This window comes from Geotrypetes seraphini, chromosome 2 (genome assembly GCF_902459505.1).
Source record: "Geotrypetes seraphini chromosome 2, aGeoSer1.1, whole genome shotgun sequence".
NCBI classification, from domain to species: Eukaryota; Metazoa; Chordata; class Amphibia; order Gymnophiona; family Dermophiidae; genus Geotrypetes; species Geotrypetes seraphini.
The window spans coordinates 124,883,503-124,909,811 of record NC_047085.1 but is presented as its reverse complement, the minus strand read 5'-3'; the positions used below and the strand labels follow the sequence as shown (position 1 = coordinate 124,909,811).

Here is a 26,309-nt window from a genome sequence, read left to right as displayed (position 1 = left end):
AAATTGGCAGTAGGACCTCTTGTGCAGCTCACAGCTCCCTGCTGGGTTCCAAAGCCCTCCTCACCTCAAAAACTGCAAGGAGGGCGCTGACGTGTCACCAATTCTCCAGTGCTACCGGGATCCTCCTCTGCACTGTTCTTCTGCTGTGTTCCACCCCCACAGTTAAGCAACTTCCTGTTTCTGGTTGGGTGGACTGCAGCAAAGGAACTGTGCAGAGGAGGCCTTGGGCAGCGCCAGAGAATTGCTCCCGCACCGGCGAGCTCCTAGTAGTTTTTCAAGGCGAGGCGGGGGCTTCAGAACTGGGTGCTACTACTATTACTATTTATCACTTAGGGGAGGTTATTTGGTGGGGGGGGTAGAAGGGAGAGATGCTGAATGGGAGGGGCAAAAAGGAGAGAAACGGAGCACACATGGATGGAAGGAAAGGAGATGGTGGCACATGGATGGAGAGGAAGGCAAGAGGAGGGGAAAGAGATGGTGCACATGGATGGAGGGGAGGGGAAGAGAAGAAAGGATGGTGCACATGGATGGAGGGGAAGAGAAGGAAGGATGGTGCACATGGATGGAGGAAGGGGATGAGGAGAGAATGGATGGTGCACATGGATGGAGGGAAGGGAAAGGAGAGGGATAAGATTTTGAACATGGATGGAGGGAAGGGGAAGAGATAAAGCACATGGATGACAGCTTGAAATGAGATGGGAGAAGATTCCAGAGTTCTGGTCCCTTTACAGAGAATATGGAGCTATGAGTGGTGTCTGAGATTATATAGCGGAAAAGTGGGGACATTCAGGCGATTTTGGTTAATAGATACGAGTTCTGGATGGATAGTATGATGTTAAATGTCTGCTAAGAAAGAGGTGTGTTTTAGAGGAATGGATTTTGAAAATGAATAATAAAATTTTATAGGTTATCCAGTGTGAGATGGGAAGCCCGTGTGCCGATTTTGGTAAAGGAGTGATGTGGTTGAATATTCGATGCCCAGTAATAAGTTTAATGGCTGTATTTTGGATGAGTTGTAATCTTTTATGGTCTTTAACCTAAATGCATATGTATAAGGAATTACAGTACTCAAGAAGGCTGATCATAAGGGAAGAAGCTAATACATTAATTGCTGAGAAAGAGAGAAGATTGCAGATAGTGTATGAGGCAGAGTTTATAGAATGAGCCTTGTGTTACTGAAGATATCTGAGGTGTGAATAAGAGAATTATCTAGTGTAACTCCTAGTAGTCATGTAGTGATAACCTGTGGGATGGGTATGTCACTGAGAGAAGAACTAGGGAGCACATGAATCTTTACAGTCACACCAAAGGATCAGAGAGTACCATCAAAGACGTGTCAAGCAGTGAGTTAATTGCTTTCCATCATTAAAAGGCAGACTTTTAAGGGAATTGATGGCCATCAAGAGCTTCTCACTATTAACGCAGCTTGTCTTTCATCAACATCGAACTTCGGAGCTCAAAACTCATGACTGCTGCTAAGATGTGTGATAAACTAAAAGAGAGTTCAGAGTTCATTTGAATGACATAAGGCTATAAGAGACTCTGCAACAACTTCCTGTGGAGGAAAACACTGGAAAAACGTCTCACAAGCTCCTTCCAGCATAGCTCTATGACTCAATTCAGCTCAAGCTTTATTCAACATGATCAGGAGTTCAGTACCACACCTCAGTTTGATCAGCTAAAAGAGTAAAATATGCATGAAGAGCTCAGACTGAGTCTTCTGCTTGATAAAAGAGTGTGCTAGCTCCAATAAACAAATAGTCTCCTATAAAAAGTTCATTTTCTATTACCCACCTTGCAGAAATCCTGTTGACAGTTTTCCAGAATCATGCTGACAAACTCCATAATCCTAACTATGATAGTGCATTTACTGTAATTGTACTCTTCTCTTTCTTGAGGGCTTGCTAGGTTGCCTTTTGGCCCCATGCTGAAACATTGTTCTGCTGCAGTGATATCATGTAAGCAAAGTTTTTGGAGAAAAAATTCACAAGTTCTTAAAAATGACGATTGAGTGTTTGTACCTGAAAAGAATCATAATTATCATGTCAAATAAACTGAGCAAATGTTCAAGGTATAATAAATAACAATAAATATCTGTAACAGATATTCTTTGAATACAGCAGTTGACAGATCACAATGATGTCAGGCAATTTCCAGAGCTTCTGAATTTCCAAAAGACCTTTTGGAGCATGTATGGCAGTTGCAATAGTCTTTCTGGATTCCAGAAGGGGAAGAGGGAGGGACTTGTAACTGGTGAACGGAAGACCTGTTACAGCTAAGCAACTTCACTTTCTGTGAGGACAAGCACTACATCTTGATCACAGATGTGAGACTACCTAGCTAGGAACTGTCTTAACAAAAAGGCTGAAAAACAATCATCTCCCTAACTGGGCAGTAGAAATACTTTTTAATAAGCTAGAATGTTCTTTTTAAACAAGAACGGCAACCAGAAGTCTATCAGAGGCTGCATTAAAAATGGATCTATGAACAAGATTAAAGGTTAACTAATGAAAACTAGTAACTTGATAAAGATCAAGTCGACATGTTTCACTTAAAAATAATGTCGACTGATCACAGCAGCTTGCATCAAAGTCTTGAAGGAACTCCTGGAAAGCTCTGGAAATCTCAACATGAAGCTGATGACATGTGTCATACATGTGATCTTATGATGAAATGATTACCTTCAGAGAAATAATTTTACATATATCTAATGTTGTAATATAAATGAAAACCAGACAAGGAACAATTCAGTGGAACAAAACAATTCAGCGGTACAACATAAAAAGGAAAACATAATTTTGAAATACAGTATATAATCTAGCCTTGTGTTGATTTTGGAAACTCAAACTAATCTAAATTTAAAGTAGTAGTAATATATGCTAATTATCTTAGATCAAACTCTGAAGAACTAAAGCCCTTCATTTTGTTCTTCACAGCTAGAAAATTCATTTTCAGTCACCTGCAGACACAGAGGCACTACAAGTATAAATTATGGGGCCCTTTTACTAAACCACATTAAGCGCTAACACACATTTAACAAGAGAAAAATGCTTACTGCAAAACATGTTACAGCATTTTGTGGTAAATAGCCTGTCAGCACACACTAATCACAAGGTTTTTGTTTTCAAATTTTTTCAGGAGGCAGCATGTCATAAGCAAGGAATGATTAGGGAAGCATTATCTGGCTCCCACATTAACTTTTTACTAGTGTCATGCACTGATGGAAATATTAATGCATGACCAGAAAAAAAGCACAGCTACTTACTGTAACAAGAGTTATCCAGAGACAGCAGGCAGATATTCTCACCTGTGGGTGATGTTGTACACGGAGCCTCGGTACGGCCAATATTAAAAGTGTACTGTTACTTTAAGTTTTAAGAAACTTTGCAACTGCCCGCACCATGCGCATATGCCTTCCCGCCCGACGTAGGCTCACGGTACTTCACTTCCATAAGTGGAGAAAGATGAAGCATCCTGATGAAGAGTACACCACGATGAAAACCGTGTCCACTTCTGAGAGTAGCACTGCTATGTAAACGGTTTTCCGGATGTATCCAACATGATTCTAACAGGATCTGAAGATCAGTAAATGCCGAGGCTATTCTAGGAGATTACAAGCTGCCAAGTACAAAGACTGCAGTGTGGGGAAAAAACAGTAGAAAGGAATCTACCTGTAGATGATGAAGAGCGAATCATCAGGAATTGAAGTGAGGCAGAATGTAATTGTGGAGGAACAGAAATACTTTTATCTGAGGAGTTCCTGACATTAGGTTGTGAAAATAAAGCGTCCGCTGATGTGGGTGAAGAAATTTGCTGATCATGTTGCACTCCTTGGACATAAGAGGGCTTTTGAAATATGTTTAGAGCAATTGCTCAGTTCCAATTCTTTCAGACTCTCACAAAGGAATCAAAGACCCAGTACTTTCTCCTTGGTGTATACTAAGGGGATTTGAAGGGAAGATACTGTAGTGAAAAATCTGCAGAGTATTGAAGATCGTTTGGAGTTCTAAGGGGTGAAAGTGGAACCTCTGCACCTAAGTAGAGCCGTGACCTTGTGTACGAAGATTGGCCAGGTGAGCTTCACAAGTATATTTGGTGAGTTCATGGTCAGAACTTTCAGTGTAAAGAAACAGCCGCCCTGTGGAAAAGTACGAAGAGTATAGCTTCTACTTAAAAGTTGATGAACTGGAGACTAGTGAGACACCAGGAAACACTGAGGTGTTCTACAAGGAAGACTCATGAAGAGAAAAATATAGATTGTAGATGCCATGTTTAAAGTGGGACTTGAACCTGTGCCCCTTGATTCAATGTTCACTGCACTAATAGCTAAGCCACTCTTAAGGCTCGATTGAGGTAATAGTAACATCCTTCTACTGGCTTATATGGACGGAAGGTAACAGACTTTATTGCTAAAAAGGAAGCAAATTAACTTGTCATTTCTGAGTTAGGATCGCCCTGAGGTGAATCATGTCAAAAAGGGCCCCTATGAAGTTTAGAGCTTGAGAGGGTTGAAGCTAGGATTTGGGAAAACCAACTTCAAACTCTCAGTGTTGAATAAAATAGCATTGGACTGTGGAACCTTTGGGTTCGTAAAGTTGGTGCCAAAACTTTCAGGCACCTGGCAAACAGTCTAAGAGAAGATTCCAGGCCAAAGGGCAGAACTTTGAAGTATAAATGTTGATGGGCTAATCAAAACCACAGAAGCAGTCCAGGCACAGAAATAATTTGTATGAGGAAAGACTAAAAAGGTTAGGGCTCTTCAGTTTGGAAAAAAGACGGCTGAGGAGAGATATGATTGAAGCCTACAAAATCCTGAGTGGTGTAGAATGGGTATAAGTGGATCGATTTTTCACTCCATCAAAAATTACAAAGACTTGGGGACACTCGAAGTTACAGGGAAATATTTTTAAAACCAATAGAAGGAAATATTTTTTTACACAAGAGAATAGTTAAGCTCTGGAATGCATTGCCAGAGGCTGTGGTAACAGCGGATTACGTAGCTGGTTTTAAGAAAGGTTTGGACAATTTCCTGGAGGAAAAGTCCATAGTCTGTTATTGAGAAAGACATGGGGCAAGCCACTACTTGCCCTGGATCGGTAGCATGAAATGTTGCTATTCTTTGGGTTTTTGCCAGGTACTAATGACCTGGATTAGCCACCATAAGAACCGGCTACTGGACTTGATGGATCATTGGTCTGACCCAGTAAGGCTATTCTTATGTTCTTATAACTGATATGTGGGCATCTGTGCTTTCTATAGAGCATAGCTAATTGTTTTGATCTAAGAGTAGCTTTAAGATCCCAGAGATTAAAGTTGAACGTTTCTTGAACTAGAAATGATGCGTAGATTCAGTCATCTTTGGAATGATAAATACTACTACTGCTAATAATAACAGTTTATATACCACAGGACCATGAAATTCTATGCGATTTACAATTATTAAAATTGCTACAAATTGAGTAGAAATAACAAAGTTGAAAACTAGTGACTAACAGCTCTAGAGATCAGTTATTGTGGGAAAGATTGTATAAATCAGCTACCTAAGTTCAGGAACAGATATGTTTTTAGGTGTCTCCTAAATTCCCCGTAAGTATTAGTAAGCTTAAGTAATTGTTCCAGATCTTTACCCCATAATGCTGCCTCATATGAGAAAAGATGTTGCTGATGTCTTTTAAATTTACATCCTCTAACCGGTGGAGAAACAAAATTCAAGTGTGAGCTTCTCTTATGTCTATTGGTTGAGAAAGAGAAGAGGTCAGTTATATATTTAGGGGCTAAACAGAATAGTATCTTAAAGTTTCAAGTTCAAGTTTATTCATATATTTGATTAAACCTTATCCTAGGACACTAAGCGTTGTACAATAATAATAAAAACTTTTATAGACAAACAAATAAGTCAGACAGTTTTTCTTACTTAACTATTAAGACCACAGTGGTACAGTGGAAGGGGAGGGAGGGGGGGATAACTACAATATTTATCGAGAAAAGATACATAAAAGGGAAATATATTAGGGTAGGGAAAAGTTAACAAATTTGCTGGACTAAATCAAATAGTCAATTAAAGGCATCTTTAAAAAGAAAACATTTTAGATTGCTTTTAAACTTCTGTATATTTTGTTCGGATCTTAAACTTCATGCTTGCCTCCATCGGCAACCAATGCAGGAGTCGGTAGGAAGGAGTTACATGATCAAACTTCTTCAACCTGAAATAGAACCCCTAATTTTTCTGAGAAGGGGGTATTACCTCCTAGACATGTAGTTAAAGCAAAGCCTCTATGTCCCAAAGGAGAAGGAAAGTCCTGATAGCTAAAAGTGGACTCTCCTTTATAATTTGGCGGTATGTTGACAACATAATAAAACAGTAACCATCCTTGATGTCTGAGAGAACTCACAGGTTGGTTGTTATCAATGTCAATGCTGTGGTAAAAAAGAAGATGACTTCCAAATGGTAAGGAAGTGGCTAAGAAGGAGAAAACAGCAGGTTTGCTTGACCTAATACACAGAAGAATTGAGGCATGAGCTTTGAGTGTTATTTTTGCTTCTTGTGCGATGGCAGTCCAGAAGCAGAAGAATGCAGAAGCATTTCGCCACTAATGTGATCTAGAGTATCTGCTAAGTCAATAGCTATGAGAAAGAGTATCTGATATAGACATCCATCTCCAAAACACATTAGCCATGTTTAAGGGAAGAGTTTTTTGGTGATTCTATAGAGACGGCCACACACAAAGTTTGAAAAGGCCAAGGTCTACACCTCATACTTCGAAGCATTCTGCTAAGCATTCTTATTCACATTACATTACATTAGTGACTTCTATTCCACCAGTACCTTGCAGTTCTAGGCGGATTACAAAAGACATTTCCAGGAAAATTACTAATTAGGGTGCTGTTTACATGGTTGAGACTTTGAAAGAAAAATTACAAGAGTCCAGCAGCTTCCCAGCCTCCAACAGTGGCTTTCTCCCCTCCCAGCAGCTCTCAGTACTTGCCAGCGCAGCAATTCACTAAGGCAGCCTTCGGTCCTTTGATGGGTTGCGCCACCTCTGAGGAAAGAGGAAGTTGCATCATCATAGGCGGCCGCGACTCAGCAAAAGCCCCAAGGCTGCCTTAGTGAATCGCTGCGCTGGCAAGAGCTGCTGGTCTGGTCCGTAAAAAAAGGTTGAATATTTTACTGATATTCTGCAAGATGTCAGACAGAATATATTGCTCAAGTCACGCAATTTTGCCACCAGTTGTTTGAAATACAAAGACAAGTAAGAACATAAGAACTGCCATCTCCGGATCAGACCTTCGGTCCATCAAGTCCGACGATCCGCACACGTGGAGGCCCAGCCAGGCATAAGTAAGGATCCTGCTCGCCAGCATAGACCATAGTACAGCCTTCACGCCCTGTAAACGCTGAGGCAGAAAACACCTGCACTGAAATATTTTTAGAGCTGGCTCCACAAGGAATGATTGATGCTGAGGCTGTGGTCTATCAAATCCTGGAGGAGATCAGATTCTGTAAATGGAATCTAGTTGTCTTGGAGCCACAGTGAAAAAGGCATTTTGCAAGAAGTATCTCTTTAAAAAATTCCATGGAAGGGCAACTTGAGAAGCCCTTTGGGAGGCTCAGTATAGACCAAAGCATCCAAGTATTCAATACTTGGTCCAGTGTCAGCTTCCAACAAGATAGGTAGGGCTTTGCCCAACTGACTAATATATCTGCTAAAGACAAGTCCGCTGGAGAAGATCTTCTAGGAGGTGTTTTCCGTAGTGACAGTTCTGAAGGTATGCCGGAAGACTCGGAGTCAGATAAAGCTAGTGCTTCAGATTCTTTGGGAAAATTTACAACGTCTTCAGTATCAATCCGATGAAGCTGATGATGAGGATCGATGAATATCCCTTTTACGCATGAAAACATGGGATCGACGAGATGAGGACAAAAAAGAACGCCGATGCTTTGAGGTAGTGTCTGTTTCAATAACTGACTATAGACTTTTCCACTAGGAAACCAGCTACGTTAACTGCTCTTACCACCTCTGGCAACACGTTCCAGAGCTTAACTATTCTCTGAGTGAAAAAATATGTCCTCCTATTGGTTTTAAAAGTATTTCCCTGTAACTTCAAGTGTTCCCTAGTCTTTGTAATTTTTGACGGAGTAAAAAAAAAAAATAAAATTGACCCACTTGTACCTGTTCTACACCATTCAGGATTTTGTACACTTCAATCATATCTCCCCTCAGCCATCTCTTTTCCAAGCTGAAGAGCCCTAACCTTTTTAGTCTTTCCTCATACAAGAGGAGTTCCATTCCCTTTATCATCTTGGTCACTCTTCTTTGCACCTTTTCTAGCTGCTCTATATCTTTCTTGAGACAAGATCACAAGAATTGAATGCAATACTTCAGGTGAGGTCGCACCATGAAACGATACAGAGGTATTATAACATTCTTAGTCTTGTTAACCATCCCTTTTAAAATAATTCCTAGCATCTTGTTTGCTCTTTTGGCCACTGCCACACATTGAGTATTGTCTACAATGACACCCAGATCATCTTGTGCGCTAACCCCCTAGGTGGATCCTAGCACCTGGTAACTATAATTTGGGTTATTCTTCCTTAATTCCTTACTAGTGGTATATATAACTAGTAAGAGATAGTTGTATATTTAAGGGATCATAAAACCAATAAAAACTTTAATACCATGAAGAAGTCATAAATTATTTTGTGTTATAGTTTAATTCTTTTAGAATATAATTTATAACAGGACAACTAAGTAGGAAAGGCAGACACATATATGTTGTGTCTATTTTATAAAGGCTCCCAACACATTCTTCATTCATACAGTGGCGTAGCGAGGGAGAGTGGTGCCTGGGGAGGTGGCGCCCCTCCACTGCCACCTGCCGTGCATGTGCCCCTTCCCCCATACCATTTTAACTTTGGCACAAGCAGCCACCAACTTACTGCCCACATTGGCTTCAGTGCTCTCTCTGATATCACTTCCTAGGCATGAGTCCCAGAAATGATGTCAGAGCGAGTGCTGAAGCCAACGTGGGCAGCTAGTTGTGGCTGCTCACGCCAAAGTTAAAATGGTACGGGGGAAGGGAAAGGTGCACGCATGGTAGAGGGAGGAGTGGGGGGCGGAGAGGAGGAGGGGTGCTGGCGCCCCAAGAAAGATGGTGCCTGGGGCGGACCACCCCCACCCCCCCTTCCCCCCTTTACTATGCCACTGCATTCATTCATTCTTCTGAGGAACATCCAAACACAGTTGCTGTCTGTTTTGAGAAATGATTGCCAGTTGAAGATGACGACGCAATTGGTGGGGTTTTACAGAAAACTATTTGAAAAATTATAAACCTTGACACAGGGCAGAAAGCTTGAAACATGTTTTGAATTGTGAAAGAGCTATGTTCAAGCTAAGTATTCTTTTTTGACATTTGTGGAAGGAAAAAAAAACCCTCACTTTTGCTGTGAAGTAACTTTGCAAAGTATGGACAGATTATTATATTTTGGGTAGGTATGGAAATTATGTAATGAAACAGCATTATATTAAACTTTCAGCCCCTGATATGATGGCCTCATACTTTTTGAATTAATTGATTCTGTGTAATTTGTTAGGAAGTATTTTGGGGTGTTTTTGTGAAGCTCACTTATAAAGTCAATATATGCACCTATGTGCCTTTATAAAATGTTTTACTTGAAAATTCCTGTACAAAGTTACATGTGCTCTGAAGGGAAAGGGAATGTGACCCGTATAACGCCTTTTTGTGGTTACATATTCAAAGCGATGAGCAATGGAGGATTAAGCAACTTAACCAGGGTCATGAGCAGCACTGGGATTCAACCTCGCAACTTCAGGGTGCCGCTCTACTACTAGGCCACTCCTCACCTCATATGTGTAGAGTCTTACTGGTACATATGCAGGATTAAGTCTGTATGGGTATGTATCAGCAAGAATCTATGTGTATACACATATTTTATAAAATATCTTCATATGTGCTAATCCCACTCCCACTCTATCTATCCCAGGAACACTCAAACAAAGGTGTTGTCTATTCTGAGTACACTTCTCCTTCCGTATTCACGGTTTCAGCAATCACGGTTTCAATTATTCGCGTTTTTTAGCTTGCTGGCTCCTTCCCCCCAATAGAGAAATCGCCGTGTTTTGCCTCTCCTTCAGGAACAGGCCAGTTCTCCCACCATGTTATTCACGGTTTCACCATAATCACGATGGTTTTTAATAGAAAACAGCGAATAACATATGAAAAAGTTATTTGTGGTTTTTCTGTATTCGCAGGTCCGTTAATCCCCCATCACAACAAATACAGAGGGAGAAGTGTATCTACTTTTATATGCATAAATACCTCTGGACAATTTTATAAATCCCCATTTACCATTATGTACTCAAATCACTTATAAAATTATCCCATTAATCCCCAAGCTAAGTTATCCACATTTGAATTGCAAAGATTTTTAACAAGAAATACTGTAAAATTTGCATCTGTCAGGCACAGTCTTTTGATAGTAGAAATGGTTGCACAGCACAAGACCCCTGACACAGGCAGAGATGCCAAAACACGGCCCGTGTCAGGTCTTATAATAAATACATGGTCACAGCCCAGAACCAGTTCTCCCACCATGTTATTCACGGTTTCACCATAATCACGATGGTTTTTAATAGAAAACAGCGAATAACATATGAAAAAGTTATTTGCGGTTTTTCTGTATTCGCAGGTCCGTTAATCCCCCATCACAACAAATACAGAGGGAGAAGTGTATCTACTTTTATATGCATAAATACCTCTGGACAATTTTATAAATCCCCATTTACCATTATGTACTCAAATCACTTATAAAATTATCCCATTAATCCCCAAGCTAAGTTATCCACATTTGAATTGCAAAGATTTTTAACAAGAAATACTGTAAAATTTGCATCTGTCAGGCACAGTCTTTTGATAGTAGAAATGGTTGCACAGCACAAGACCCCTGACACAGGCAGAGATGCCAAAACACAGCCCGTGTCAGGTCTTATAATAAATACATGGTCACAGCCCAGAACCTGAAGACCTCTTACACTGATTCTTTTTTTTTTTTTTTCTTTATTTTCAATATTTTTTATTATGAAAATTTTACAGTGCAGTAAATCATACAACGAGCACATCAATACTCAACATTCCACAAAACTAAACAGACAAAAAAGTCTACTGTGTGGTTTCTTCACAAACACTCAAAAATGTCAACAATAGCAAACCAAGAATCCACCATAAGCTCTATATGGAGAGATATAAAGACGTAGCAGAAATTTATAATGTTGTTCTTGCAAAACAATTGAGCGGGTCGATCTCGTAAGATGCTTCATAAGAAGACACAAGCCATCACCAGTGAGCTGTTCTTGAGAGGGAAGATACTGATTCCACACCATCGCCACAGCATCATAATCCCAGGTGGCACTAAAGCTTTCCAAGCTGACTTGAAGAAAAGATAAGCTGGTCCGCTGTTGTCGAGATAATATCAAAGTTTCCGTGATCATATCCGCCATATCTTCAGTTAGGGTAGAGTGGTCCAAAGACTGAAGATAGTGGGAAACTTGAGTATAGGAGAACCAGTTTCTAGCCTGCAAAAATCCCCGAGCTTGAAAATCCTGAAACGAAAGGGGGGTTCCCCAATCAGATATCATATCCCTCACATAACAGAGTCCATGAGGAAGCCATCTCCGCAAGTAAGTCTTTGTGGCGTCCGGATCCAAGTCTTGATTCCCCCATAAAGGCAATATAACCGTTGAAGTAAAAGGTAAATTCATACGTTTACACAACTATTGCCGACACTGTCACACAGATTTCAACAAAGGATGATGACGAGTAGGAAAAATCCGGTGAGGTCTTTTGGCGTGAAGGTAATAAAGCAGATGCCTTGGTGCCATCAACTGTTGTTCGAGAGAAACAGGGGTATAATGTTGAGTGTTCTTAATCCAATCTATCAGATGTCTAAAAAGACAAGCAATATTGTATCTTCTCAGATCTGGCAACGCCAAACCAACTCTCCCGAGGCAAAGAAAGTTGGGCAAGAGTCAAGCATGGCTTTTAGTTGTTCAAAAGATATTTTCTCAAAACTTTCTGATAAAGACCTAAATCCTTGTTAGTCACATACACTGGAAAGGTTTGCATCACATATATCTATTTTGGAAACAATACCATTTTAAACAATGCAATACGACCCCACAAGGTCAGAGGGAACTATGTCCAAAGAGCCAAAAGATCCCTGGTCTTCCCCAACAATACGGTAAAATTCTCAGTATAAGCTTTTCCTAGGTCACCAGTAACATAGACCCCCCCCAGATATTTTAGTCCGTGTGCCACTTTCCAGATGGGGAATGGAATAGTCCAGTCCTCATAATTATACCCACTGATAGGTAAAGCTTCAGACTTCTCCAAATTAAGTTCAAAGCCTAACCCCCCCCCCCTCCCCCATGTAGGTCTACCAACTGCAGGACCCTCCGAAAGGACCTGTGGGGTTGAATCAATAGTTACACTGTTTCTTTGTTTTCATACATATCTCATACATCCAAGGCTCACATGGTCGGGTTTATTAAAGAAGAAAACAAGTGTGTCACTTATTTCAAGCATGTAAGTGGTATCCCAAAAGCAGATGAAAAAAATGCTTGAGTACCTGAATAAATTCATGTAAACCATTCTGAGCTCCCTTGGGAGAACGGTATAGAAAACCCAATAATAATAATACATAGGCTATACTAGTGGCTATGAGCTAGTTTGGCTTTTCCAGATATGTTGCTTTCTTGTTTTTTAGGACTATACCTTAGTTTAGACCATTGTAACCTCATTACACAAAGGAATGATCTATCGCCACAAGAATTCATGAGATGTAATACATAAATAGCTATAGGCATCCTGTCCTGTGATGACTTAAGTACAACCTACTGAGCCTGCTTACAGCACATTAACATTTAGAACCGATACAGCTTGACCATCTGCAAAATATTTAGCAGGAATAAACTTACCTAGCATCTCATTTGGCTTGATTGCTCGCATCCAAATAAATGTATTATAACAATCTAGAGCAGCAAGAAACATATCCATCCACTGCACCACAGCTCGTAAACTGAAGGGTTCCTTTAAGTCACAAAGTGTTGGCTGAGAAATGATTCCCGATTGATGGTCACAATCACTGTCACCACCTTCAAATCTGCTTATAATAAAGGAGATCCCTTCTTTCTTCAGATGGTCACTCAACCATGATAATGGAGATTTGTTCCCTGAATAGGCAAAATATAAATGCAGTGTTACTTATGACGAAACAACAGCTGACAACACAGGTATTAGAATATTATGTGTATTTAACTTTACCTCATATTTTTCTAATGATTCCAGTGTTTATGAATATTGCTGGGCTTAAAGCACTGAAAAATGAACACCTCTAATGAGGGAATTCATTAGTGGGTGCTAAGCAATTTAGTGTGTGCTAACTGCAGGAATATCATGGGCGTCTTAGGGCTAGATTCACTTACCTGGAGATCCGTGTCCGATTCATGGGCGATTGGAGGCAGGCCGACCGATTCACCAACCATCTTCATGCAAATGGTGGTGATCGGAGGCATGCCCCCATCCGAGGACATGGATCACTAGGTAGCGATCCCCATGCACGTGCAGACCATCTACTTTGCCTGTAGATGGTCTGCACATGCTTACCATAGCTGCCTGAGCGTGCGATGGGGTGGGGGTGCCTGCTAGCAGAGCAGGGAGGATTTGGACGTCTGTGCCGTCTCGACTCTCCTGCTATCTATGACTCAGTTTGGGGAGAACAGAGATGGTGAACTGCTCAGGTTCAATTGAATAGGCTTAATGGGGAATTGCATTTTAAAATGCTTGTGCAGATCTTTCTGATCTTCAGCTGCATTTTTATTATTTTGATTGTATTCATTTTGGATTCAGCATTCAAACACTCTGCATCTGAGCAGCAGAAGCAGCATTGCTGGAAGGGGCTGCCTTATGGTGCCAAGATGATTATTTGTATTTGCCACAGTGAAGTATCTTCTGTCATCAGCTAGCCTGTCTATGAGGATATCCATAACAGTGATGAGACCAATATCAGTAGAGGGATTCCTTGTGTGTTGATGTAAGTAATGATACATTTTGAATGGCTGGGTGTTTGAGGTCCATTTTTTCACATGCCAAATCCAATGTAAAATATAATTGCGATATGGAACATAACCAGAATGTCTTGAAAAACAAAGTGTGTTAGTGTTTGCTGGGTCCAAAAAAACTGAAGTTTGGTTGCAGTGCTGAATAGAGAGATAAAGGCTACTGTTTACCTTCTAGCCCTATGAATATATTATAATTGCAATTAAAAATTTGAAAAAAATTATTTAAAAAATCTTGGGGTAATGAATGGGACTAATGATAACATATTCAGGTCTAAATAAATAAACAAGATCTTGTTTGAATGTCCCTCAAATTTAATATTGAATATTTTTTTTAACTACATAAGCATAGCTGTACTGTCAATATGGAAGGGACAATACAGAGAATAGAGAATATAATACAGAGAATATTTTTATTAACAAATATTGGACTATATAGTGATATCTATGCATTTAAAAAATTCATTAACCACTGGCTGTACTTAAAATAAATCACTGTTTCAAAGATGGATGTAATAATAACAACTTATTTTTTATACCGCCATCACCAGCAGTTCTAGGCGGTTTACATAAAAGAGAAACTGGACAATCAGTGAAAATACAATCATACAATGGATACACTAATTACAATCTTTAAAAAAACTCCTAATTTAGGTGATAAATTTGTCAAACAGATTGGACTTAACTAATTTTCGAAAAGAACAGTATGAAAGGGCTTGATGGATACATTCGCCTAACCAAGATTGCAGTTTACCTGCTTGAAATGTCAATGTCCTATCTAGGAAGGCCTTATATCAACAAGCTTTTACCTTGGGATAGGTAAATAAATGAGATCTTCTAGTTTCCCTCAAAGGCCTGTATAATTCGAAGTGGGAGGATAGATAAGTTGGAGACAATCCCGATACTAATTTAAAGCAAGTGCAAGCGAATTTGAATAATACGTACTGTTACTATTGTACTGATCTCTAATAAGATCTCATCATCAGTTGTGTCTACTTCTGAAGGCACGCCCGCAAGACAGCTTCAGTAAAGTGGAGGCAATTCAAAGTCGCATCATAGTGATGTATAGTTTCCACTCAGCAGAAAAAAAAACTTATTGTAAAACAGGTTAAAGCATTTTACAATAACTTGCCATCAGTGTGTGCTAATAATTTGCCGTCAGTGTGTGCTAATTGGGCGTTTAAAATTTTTTTGTTCCAGGAGTGGCCATGTCAGGGCAAGGAAGCATTATCCAGTTAGCTAGCTTGCATTAGGTTGCACAAACTGTCCAACTCAAAATTCAATATGGGAGCCCTTACCACAATAGGTTGTGGTAAGGGCTCATGTGCTGATGTGATTAGCATGTGACCAGAAAAATTAAAAAGCCTATCATGACACTCTGAATCTGGCCTTAGTGCACAAGCAAGTCTCGCATTAAAAGTGCTAAAGCTAGACTCTAACGTGATTTACTAAAAGAGCCCCTAAATTTCTAATAGCTTTCAATAATGTGCCATAAAACAGTATTTTTCATAGAAAGAAATTCAATGACAAAGTTATCAGAAACCAGAGATACACTTAAAAAGATCAAGACAAAATATATTTTCATTGAGTAGACAGACCTCCAATGAAGTTGAACTAACTAGTGACAATTCAAGCATGTGAGAAAACAAGGGATTTTGGTTACAGAGAAAAGATGGGAGAAGCCCAGCAATCATGCAGGATCTCTGCAAAGTAGGTAAGTATAAATAAGCAAGTGGTTGTCATCTTCTAGATTTTCTATTTCTCAATCAACATACCTGGTAATAAAGGGATAAAATTACAGAAGAGGTCTATGGCTTTATGCCTGCACTCAGTTTGGGGTCGTCCACACTGCCCAAACAGCCAAGAGACAAAATCTGATAAACAAAGTGATGATTTAGTGGATGGAAATCCCCTATGTCAAGGTAAGAAGAAAGTAAACCAAGAGTTAACATACCCAGTGCATTATAAAGTTGCTTTATTTTTTTTAAGTGTACTTCAATACTCATTCTTTATTAAAATGTAAATTCACAAATGTCTACTACTTAAACTGTGTATGCGAACAAGCAGCACATAATAACAACTAGTTCTTAAGATACTAATCAGTTGCTAAGCCAACAGACCAAACATAAGTGAAGCATGGTTAACAAAAACAAAAGGATAAATATATTTGGATTATTTCAAAATATAGTACTATATAAAACATCTTCAAATGTGGGTGGGTGGGTGCGTGGGGGATGCCAGATCGCGGCGGGGGGGGGGGGGAGCAACGTGAGCGGTGGGATGCCGGATCTTTGGGGGGGTGGGGAATGTGGAGCAGTGCCGGTGGCCTCAGGAGGGGAATAAGGTGGAGCAGTGCCACTGGTCTCGGGGGGTGGGGGGGTTGGGGGGTGGGAACGTATCAAGCGAATTTCCCTTAGTTCCTATGGGGAAACTCACTTTGTTATACGAGTACTTTGGTTTGCAAGCATGCTTCTGGAACAAATTATGCTTGTAAACCAAAGTTCCACTATGTGTAAGCTAAGCCAGAATTTATATGCATATCTAAAAATGCTGGCACAGAAGAAAGAGAGGGTCATGTGACTTGTCTAAAATCACAAGGAGTCAAAGTGGGATTTGAACCAGGCGCTCTCTTAATTCTCAGCCTACTGCTCTAACCATTATACTACTCCCCCATTCTATATCAAAATACTTGAAGCGCACAGTTGAATGATGTTAATCTCAGGAAGCTCATAAATTTTATAGCCTGAGGGTGGGTTTCAAGGTGGTATCTGTTGACTTGATTTCAAAGACTGGATTAGAAAATAGTTGAGGAGATAAATGAAAAAAGGGATGCAGTGAAACTCACTCTGAGAAGAGAAAGTTGATTAATTATGAGTCTCAGGTATCAAGGGGCCAGATCTAGTCAGTACATTTGTGAGAGTGATACTGCATATGATTATAAATTGTTAAGTCAATTGCTTGGCAGTTAAAATTCAGTGCAAAGAAAGTACAAAGTCATGAATTTGGGTTGCAGAAATCCAAAAGCTGTGATCATAGGGGGTGGGGAGGAGCAGTCATCCCTCCCTCTTCCCTGCTGATTACGCTTAGATAGTGGGAGCAGAGCTTGAAAGAGAATACCAGTGTTAAGAAGTTATGTTTTTAATTTAACACTGGCATTCCCTTCCAAGCTCTGCTCCTGTTATCTTAAGAGTGCTACTAGAGGTACACAACATTGTACACAAAGAGAGAATCCCTGCTTGACAGAGCTTACAAACTTTGCAAGGCAAATAGGAAAAATAAGAGATTATGGAATTTCTCTTAAGAGTGATTAAAAGGAACTACTACAAAACAATGTGGTCATAGCTATCAGTGTGATAATCTGTGGAACAGTTGGCTTGCTTCCCTTAAAACAATGGAGAAAAAACAACAACAAAAAAAAAACCCAAAGTAAAATCAAAGGGTGAAGACATTTTCAAAAGAAAGAAGTGAACAATAGGATAAAGAAAGATACAATAGGGCTGTTAAAACCAAAACAACAACGATTGAGTGGTCATCTCAATGGAAAATTAAAACCTACATTGGATTTAACTCATTAATGAAAAGTTGACCTAAATCAAATCAAATTTTGCTTGAAACAGATTTCTTTGGAATTAGGAAGTATTCAGAATAAAGCATGCTTATTTATTGACTGCATGAGCCATACTTGAGAGCTTTTGCCTTGAGTATGGTCTACTCCATCAAACAGGAAGCAGAAACAATCACTGCAAAGAATGAAAATTAAAAAAAAAAAAGCTTGAGGATTAAAATGATTGTAGGAGCTGTCAAACAAACTTCTTCATCCAACAGATGAGCAATTTAGTGGTTCCAGTGCTGTACATGAACTAAAGACTTAGAACAATGGTTTTTATTCCCAGTCCTTAAGAGCCACCAACAGATCATGATTTCAGGATACCTCTAAGGAATATGAATGAAAAGAGATTTGAATACAGAAGGCACGTAACTCTCTCTTGTGCATATTCAGTTGAGATATCCTGAAAACCTGATGGAAGCCAACCAACAAAAGGCAGTCACTACACCACTGGCCATGCTTTATTCTGATGCAATGCCACTAATTTTTGGTATTGCACTCAATCTTTGGTATTGCATTCAACATTTCTTAATTTTGTCTCTCTTCAGACATTATTAGGTTTAGTCCACTGGAGCTTATGTACTACAAACCTTGGCAAACGTCGCTTCACTGCCTTGTTTAGTGAGGGTGCTTTGTGAATAATTATACGCTTCAAGTGATCAATAGCATCACAGCACTGACGAACTGTACCTGTTTGTATAACAGACAAATAACCTCAAGGTAAACATAGAACATATTCAAAGTACAGTGGTGCCTCGCATAACGGACGCCTCGCACAGCGAACGCTGCGCACAACGAACTTTATGTCTTGATTCGTACAACGAACTTCGTTTCACACAACGAAGTCGCCCGAGCTGCATCCTTCCGCGCAGGCACTGCGCTTAACTGCCCTCTCTCCGCCTGGCTCCCTCTTGCCCCCACCCCCGACTCCCCGACACGATCGGGGCAAGAGGGAGCCCAAGCCCTCTTGCCCCCCCGACTCCCCGACACGATCGGGGCAAGAGGGAGCTCAAGCCCTCTTGCCCCCCCGACTCCCCGACACGATCGGGGCAAGAGGGAGCCCAAGCCCTCTTGCCCCCCCGACTCCCCGACACGATCGGGGCAAGAGGGAGCTCAAGCCCTCTTGCCCCCCCGACTCCCCGACACGATCGGGGCAAGAGGGAGCTCAAGCCCTCTTGCCCCCCCGACTCCCCGACACGATCGGGGCAAGAGGGAGCCCAAGCCCTCTTGCCCCCCCGACTCCCCGACACGATCGGGGCAAGAGGGAGCTCAAGCCCTCTTGCCCCCCCCGACTCCCCGACACGATCGGGGCAAGAGGGAGCCCAAGCCCTCTTGCCCCCCCGACTCCCCGACACGATCGGGCCAGGAGGGAGCCCAAGTCCTCCTGGCCACGGCGACCCCCTAACCCCACCCTGCACTACATTACGGGCAGGAGGGATCCCAGGCCCTCCTGCCCTCGACGCAAACCCCCCCTCCCCCCAACGACCGCCCCCCCAAGAACCTCCGACCGCCCCCCAGCCGACCCGCGACCCCCCTGGCCGACCCCCACGACACCCCCAACCCCCTTCCCCGTACCTTTCTGTAGTTGGCCGGACAGACGGGAGCCAAACCCGCATGTCCGGCAGGCAGCCAACGACGGAATGAGGCCGGATTGGCCCATCCGTCCCAAAGCTCCGCCTACTGGTGGGGCCTAAGGCGCCTGGGCCAATCAGAATAGGCCCGGGAGCCTTAGGTCCCTCCTGGGGGCGCGGCCTGAGGCACATGGGCCCAACCCGACCATGTGCCTCAGGCCCTGCCCCCAGGAGGGACCTAAGGCTCCCGGGCCTATTCTGATTGGCCCAGGCGCCTTAGGCCCCACCAGTAGGCGGAGCTTTGGGACGGATGGGCCAATCCGGCCTCATTCCGTCGTTGGCTGCCTGCCGGACAGGCGGGTTTGGCTCCCGTCTGTCCGGCCAACTACAGAAAGGTACGGGGAAGGGGGTTGGGGGTGTCGTGGGGGTCGGCCAGGGGGGTCGCGGGTCGGCTGGGGGGGCGGTCGGAGGTTCTTGGGGGGGGCGGTCGTTGGGGGGAGGAGGGGTTTGCGTCGAGGGCAGGAGGGCCTGGGATCCCTCCTGCCCGTAATGTAGTGCAGGGTGGGGTTAGGGGGTCGCCGTGGCCAGGAGGACTTGGGCTCCCTCCTGGCCCGATATTGTCGGGGAGTTGGGGAATCGGCGGGGCAAGAGGGCTTGGGCTCCCTCTTGCCCCGATCGTGTCGGGGAGTCGGGGGGGGGGGCAAGAGGGCTTGGGCTCCCTCTTGCCCCGATCGTGTCGGGGAGTCGGGGGGGGCAAGAGGGCTTGGGCTCCCTCTTGCCCCGATCGTGTCGGGGAGTCGTGGGGCAAGAGGGCTTGGGCTCCCTCTTGCCCCGATCGTGTCGGGGAGTCGGGGGGGCAAGAGGGCTTGAGCTCCCTCTTGCCCCGATCGTGTCGGGGGTGCCAGGGACCACACGGAGTCACCCACCGTACCACCCGATTCGGGTAAGCGCAGGTATCGGTGGGTGGCTTATTTGCGGGGGGGTGCCTTATTTTACATTTTTTTCTAAAAAGGGGGGGCTGTCTTATTTGATGGCCCTGCCTTATCATCGGGGAAACACGGTAGAAAAAAAAAAAAATGAACAGTTAAGTCCCAGTTTTTGCCGCTGAGACTCTGCCCTCTCTCACTGTAAAATTAGACTCTACTTAGTCTGTCTTTAAATTTAAAAAATGTGTGTTGTTTTAAAAAACAATTATGTTTTTAGATGTATCTAAATAAAAATAATAACCAAAAATTTATCTTTTTTTATGTCATCTTAGCATATTTTATGCTGCAGAACGAATTATTTTTTTTTACATGTATTCTTATGGGAAAACGCGTTTCACATAACGAACGTTTCGCATAACAAACTTGCTCCTGGAACCAATTAAGTTCGTTGTGTGAGGCACCACTGTACATTATAAAATAATTTAAGTACCATCTTACACATTTACTTTACATTAAGATGATTTATACTATACACTAGGGTGGCAATTCTATGAAGGGCGCTAAACATTAGATGCCCAAAATCTGTGCACGATGACAATATTCTAAAACAGCATCTGGATATCCAGATTCTATTATTGATAGAACCTAAGTTGTCATATGGACACCTTTGCTACCAACACACCATGGAAAAGGCAGGTGTAAATGTTAGTGCCTATTATTGGTACCTAGGCATGCAACTTACGATGTCCAAATGTGTGACCCTCCCATGCCTTGCCCACATTTATGCTCCCCTTTGCAGTTACATACTAAAGCACATAACTAACTTATAGACCAGCTGCTAGGTGCCTAACAGCTATTTATCCCCCATTTGAGTGCTTAACTTGTGAAGCACTTATAGAATTAGGGTCTATGTCTTTTCCAGATGTTTAAAAAGGATTTTATTCTTTTTGCTGCCTATCAATATGGTTATTTGTAGTGAAGAGAAGTATTTTAAACAAGACACACAAATGGAAATTGAGATGTCCAGTAGCAAGATTCCAAGCTAACGACCCCATATCTGTCTTGATAGCAGTTTATGGTCTTTTCCTCTAGGAGCTTATCCAAACTTTTTTTTAAACCCACATATGCTTTTACCACATCCTTGAGCAACAAGTTCCACAGCTTAACTATTTATTGTTGAGTGATAAAATATTTTCTCTAATTTGTAAAAATATTACTATATAACTTCATGGAAATACCTCCTAGTTTAGTTTTTAAAGTATAAAGATCAATTCATCTTTACCTGCTCTACTTTGCTCAGGATTTTATAGACCTTTATTATATCTTGCTCAGCCATCTCTTCTCCAAACTGAAGAGCCCTAATCTCTTTAAGCCTTTCCTCATACAAGAGGAGTTCTATCGCAAACATTTTATATCTTTTCTAAATTCCACTATATTTTGAGGTGCAGTGACCAGAATTGCACGCAACACTCAAAGTGAGGTCACACCATGGAGTGATACAGAAGCATAATCTTCATTTCATTTTCTACTCCTTTCCTAATAATTCCTAACATTGTTTGTTTTTTGGGGCCACCACCACACATTGAGTTGAAGATTTCAACATACTGTCCACGATGGCACGTAAATCTTTTCTAGCTATGATTTGGATTATTCCTCCAAACATACATCATTTTGAACTTCTCTATGTTCAATTTTATCTGCCATTTGGCTGCCCAGTCTTCCAATCTTGTAAGGAACTCCTGCAATTTCTCACTGTCATCATGTGATTAAACAGCTTGGAAGAATTGTGTCATCTGGAAATTTAAAATCACCTCACTCATTCCCATTTCCAAATCATTTAACATTATTTATAACATTTCTATTCCACTTAAACTAAAGCAGATTACAATTTACGTAAATTACATTGCCTTACGGCACTTAGAAACTTTCCTCTCTGTCCCAAACAGCAATGGCCCCTGTGGCATTCTATTCACTTTCCTCTATTGAGAGAATTGACCACTGAACCCTACTCTCTATTTTTCAAAATCTTTGAGACAGACAAGCACAAGAATGCCACCTATTGAGCTTTACATCATGCATCGAATACATACTAAACCCTTATATATACCAAGTAGGTTAACATCTTCCTTAAACTCAAGAGTAGCTTTAACTTAGCTAGAATAATCTTTATTCAAGAGCTTTGCCCTGTCAAGAGCCAAAGAATGGGATGCAATAAATACTTAGTGACTGAATAAGGAGAAATTAGGTTCTTACCTGCTAATTTACTTTCTTTTAGCTTCTCCAGACCAGTAGAGGTTAATCTTTACGAATGGGTATATATCCAATCATGACCAGCAGGTGGAGATTGAAAACAAAACTGTGGGACAGTATATAATATACTCCCTTCTCTATTTACATCAGTCTGCCGAATAGCCAAGCAGAACTAAGAACTGGAAAACAGAAAGAAAACAATACTCCGAACAGGAGTAACAAATAACATACCCAAATGCTGTTGGAAAATGCAGAGGAGAATTACCAGAAGGAAAATGTCCCCACAGCTCGCCAGCTAAGCCAGCCGAGCCACAGCCGCTGTTCTTTAATTCTCCCCGGCCCTAGAAAAATACTAGAACCCGCAGCAAAAAACAAAAAACAGCCCCAACAACAACAACAACAGACAGGGTGGGGACCTCTACTGGTCTGGAGAAGCTAAAAGAAAGTAAATTAGCAGGTAAGAACCTAATTTCTCCTTCTTTAGCACTCTCCAGACCAGTAGAGGTTAATCTTTACGAATGGGACGTACCAAAGCAGTCCCTCACACGGGCGGGACCCCCGAAGGGCTGACACCAGAACACACACACCGAACACCGCGTCCTGACGCACCAGAACATCTACCCGAAAGAGTCTGACAAAGGAATACAAGGAAGACCAAACCGCAGCCTTACAAATGTCCACTGGAGGCACAAGCGACGACTCAGCCCAAGAAGCCGCCTGACCCCGAGTAGAATGAGCTTTGAGAAACTCCGGAAAGGGCTGCTGCCCCAGAAGAGAAGCGGAAGCAATAGTCTCCTTGATCTAGCATGCAATAGTAGCCCTAGAAGCGCCAGCCCCCCTAAGAGGACCAGTCAGAAGGACAAAGAGATGATTTTATTTCCTGATCTCCTGGGTCCGGTGCACATAAGAGCGAAGGACCCGACCAACATCCAACTTGCTCAGCTGTCCTTGCTCAGAAGAGCCCTCCCAACTACCCAAGACCGGGAGGACCACAGATTGATTGACATGAAAAGGAAAAACTACTTTCGGCAGAAAAGGAAGGAACAGGCCTCAAGACAACCTGCTCCCTAGAAAACTCCAAGAAGGGAGCCCTACAAGAGAAAACCTGTAGCTCAGAAACACGCCTAGCGGAAGAAATGTCCACAAAAAAGACTGTCTTCAGAGTAAGGTCCTTCAAAGAGCAGCCGCCCAACAGTTCGAAGGGCGGGTGCATCAGAATAGAGAGAACCAGACTGTGATTCCAAGAGGGAATAGAGGACTGCACGGGAGGCCTGAGCACCTTGGCCGCCCGCAAAAAGCGAATCACATCAGGAATGGCTGTCAAACGCTGACCCGTCACAAACCCCCGAAAGGCTGACAAGGCCACAAGCTGAACCCGGAGAGAAGCCGAAGCCAGGCCTCTATCCAGGCCATCTTGCAAGAACTCTAGGATGTTAGGCACCGAAACGCGAAGAGAGACCACTCCCCGCACCTGGCACCACCCCTCAAAGAAGTGCCAAATCCACACAGAAGCCTGAGAGGTAGAAAGCCTCCAGGACCACAAGAGTGTAGAAATCACCCTATCTGAATACCCCTTCTTACCAAGGCGACCCCTTTCAAAAGCCAAGCCGTAAGACAGAAGGGAGACGGGTCGAACATGGGAATGGGACCCTGCGTCAGAAGGTCATCCAAGGGAGGCTGAGGAAGAGGATCCGCCACCAGAGTGTCACCAGATCTGCGTATCACGGATGCCGAGGCCAATCTGGAGCCACCAGAACCACCAGACCCGGATGGCGAACAATGCAGAGAAGAACTCTGCCCACTAATGGCCACGGAGGGAACATGCACAACAGCCCCTCTGTTGGCCATGGTTGAACCAGAGCATCCAGACCCTCGGCCAGTCCATCCCTGCGACGACTGAAGAAGCGGAACACCTCGGCATTGCCACTCGTGGCCGTCAGGTCCATCAGGGACTGACCCCAAGCCTGCATTATCAACTGAAAAGCCACAGGGCTGAGACACCACTCTCTGTGATCTAAGATGTGACTGAGGAAGTTCGCCTGAACATTCTCCACCCCGGCCATGTGAGAGGCCGAGAGGTCCAGAAGGCGTGACTCCGCCCCAAAGCATGAGCCGAGCCGCCTCCTCCGCCACCTGAGCGCTCTTGGTGCCTCAACGATTGACATAAGCCACCGCTGTGGCATTGTCAGACCGGACTCTGACCGACTTGCCCATCAAGAGGGAGCGGAAGGCTAACAGCGCCAGAGGGACGGCTCTGGTCTCCAACATGTTGATCGACCAGGACGCCTCCTCCATGGACCAGGTGCCCTGAGCTGAGTGACCTAGACACTGAGCCCCCCCAACCGAGGAGACTGGCATCCGTGAGAAGCACCGTCCACTGCGATAGATCCAGACTCATCCTCTGGACCAGAGTCTGGACCAGAGGATGAGAGGTCTGGAGCCACCAAAGAAGACTGCAGCGCGCCAAGCCTCGCAGAGGGACAGGGACCTCCAAACTGAGCCTCTGGGGTGACCATCTACGGAGCAGAGCATACTGAACAGACACAAGTGGGCCCGCGCCCACCTCACAACATCCAGGAACGCTGCCATCGACCCCAAGACTTGGAGGAAATCCTGCGCCCGAGGACACCGGGACGCCAAAAGAAGGCGAATCTGAGATTGCAAATTGCTTACCCGGGCCTCTGAAAGGAAGACCTTCCCCAAGGAGGTGTCGAACAGAACCCCAAGGTACTCCAGATGCTGAGCGAGGACCAACCGACTCTTGGAAAGGTTGACCACCCAGCCCAGTGACCGGAGAAACTCAACCACCCGAGCCGTAACTCGGGCGCTCTCCTGCAACAACTTCGCCCAAAACAACCAGTCATCCCAGAAGGGGTGCACCAGAATGCCCTCTGACTGCAATGCCGCCGTGACGACCACCATCAACTTGGCGAACGTCCGGGGAGTCGTGGCCAGGCCCAAGGGAAGCACACAGAACTGATAGTGCAGACCCAATATCGCAAAGCAAAGAAAGAGCTGAGGAGAGGCCCGAATGGAAACAGGCAAGTAGGCCTCCGCCAGAGCGAGAGAAGTCAGGAACTCCCCCGGCTGAACCGCCAGAAGGACAGACTGCAGTGTGTCCATGCGAATAAAAGGGAATTCTGAGAGTCCTGTTGACCTCAGTTTAAACCAAGGATGGGCCAAAGGGCCCCTCCCTTTAGGGCCCCATAAAGGAAATGGCGTTCCAGCCGATACCGCACTCCTGAGGGGACACTGGACAACTGCTTTGAGATCTAGCAAGCGCTGAAGGGTCTGGCGAAAGGCTAGCGTCTCCCATGCCACCTGACATGGAGAGGCTAGATATGATCCGGCAGAGAGCGGGCAAAATTCAAGTACATAACCGTCCCGCACCACCACCAGGACCCACTGATCGGACATGATCTTGGCCCACTTGGGAAACAAGTTGCGAAGCTAGGCACCCACGGGAACCAAAGGGGGCGCCGGCAAAGAGACATCGCGCAGGACGGGAACCGGGCAGCAGGGGAACCGGGGGGGAACTCCCAGTCCCCCGACGGGCCCCCTGAAAAGACTGCATGCGCTAAGCCAACCGACCCCGGGGAAAAACCGGAAGCCTGGACAGAAGCAGTCCCATGCCCCAGGCGAAACTTGCGAAATTCCCGCAGACGCCTCCGGGCAATGCCAACCCGAGATGCCGGGCGGGCACGGTCCTCAGGCAGACGGGGCACCTCAGAGTCCGTCAAGAGTCTGAACCACCGGATCTAAGTCCTCTCTAAACAAAAAACAACCCCCGAAAGGGAAATTTTGGGAAGTTCAGTTTTGGACG

The 26,309-nt window shown here is 43.5% G+C and overlaps 1 protein-coding gene across 3 annotated transcripts in view; it reads right to left on the bottom strand.

Moving 5' to 3' along the window:
- PRKDC (protein kinase, DNA-activated, catalytic subunit) overlaps positions 1 to 26,309 on the bottom strand; it is a 524,414-nt gene that overhangs the window by 349,232 nt on the left and 148,873 nt on the right. For all 3 annotated transcript variants that reach the window (XM_033933710.1, XM_033933711.1, XM_033933712.1), the window contains 4 exons: positions 18,330 to 18,429; positions 15,908 to 16,044; positions 12,993 to 13,247; positions 1,795 to 2,021 (listed from right to left, as the gene is read on the bottom strand). In XM_033933710.1, the coding sequence (XP_033789601.1) occupies positions 1,795 to 2,021; positions 12,993 to 13,247; positions 15,908 to 16,044; positions 18,330 to 18,429 (719 nt within the window). The remainder of the gene's footprint in view (positions 1 to 1,794; positions 2,022 to 12,992; positions 13,248 to 15,907; positions 16,045 to 18,329; positions 18,430 to 26,309) is intronic.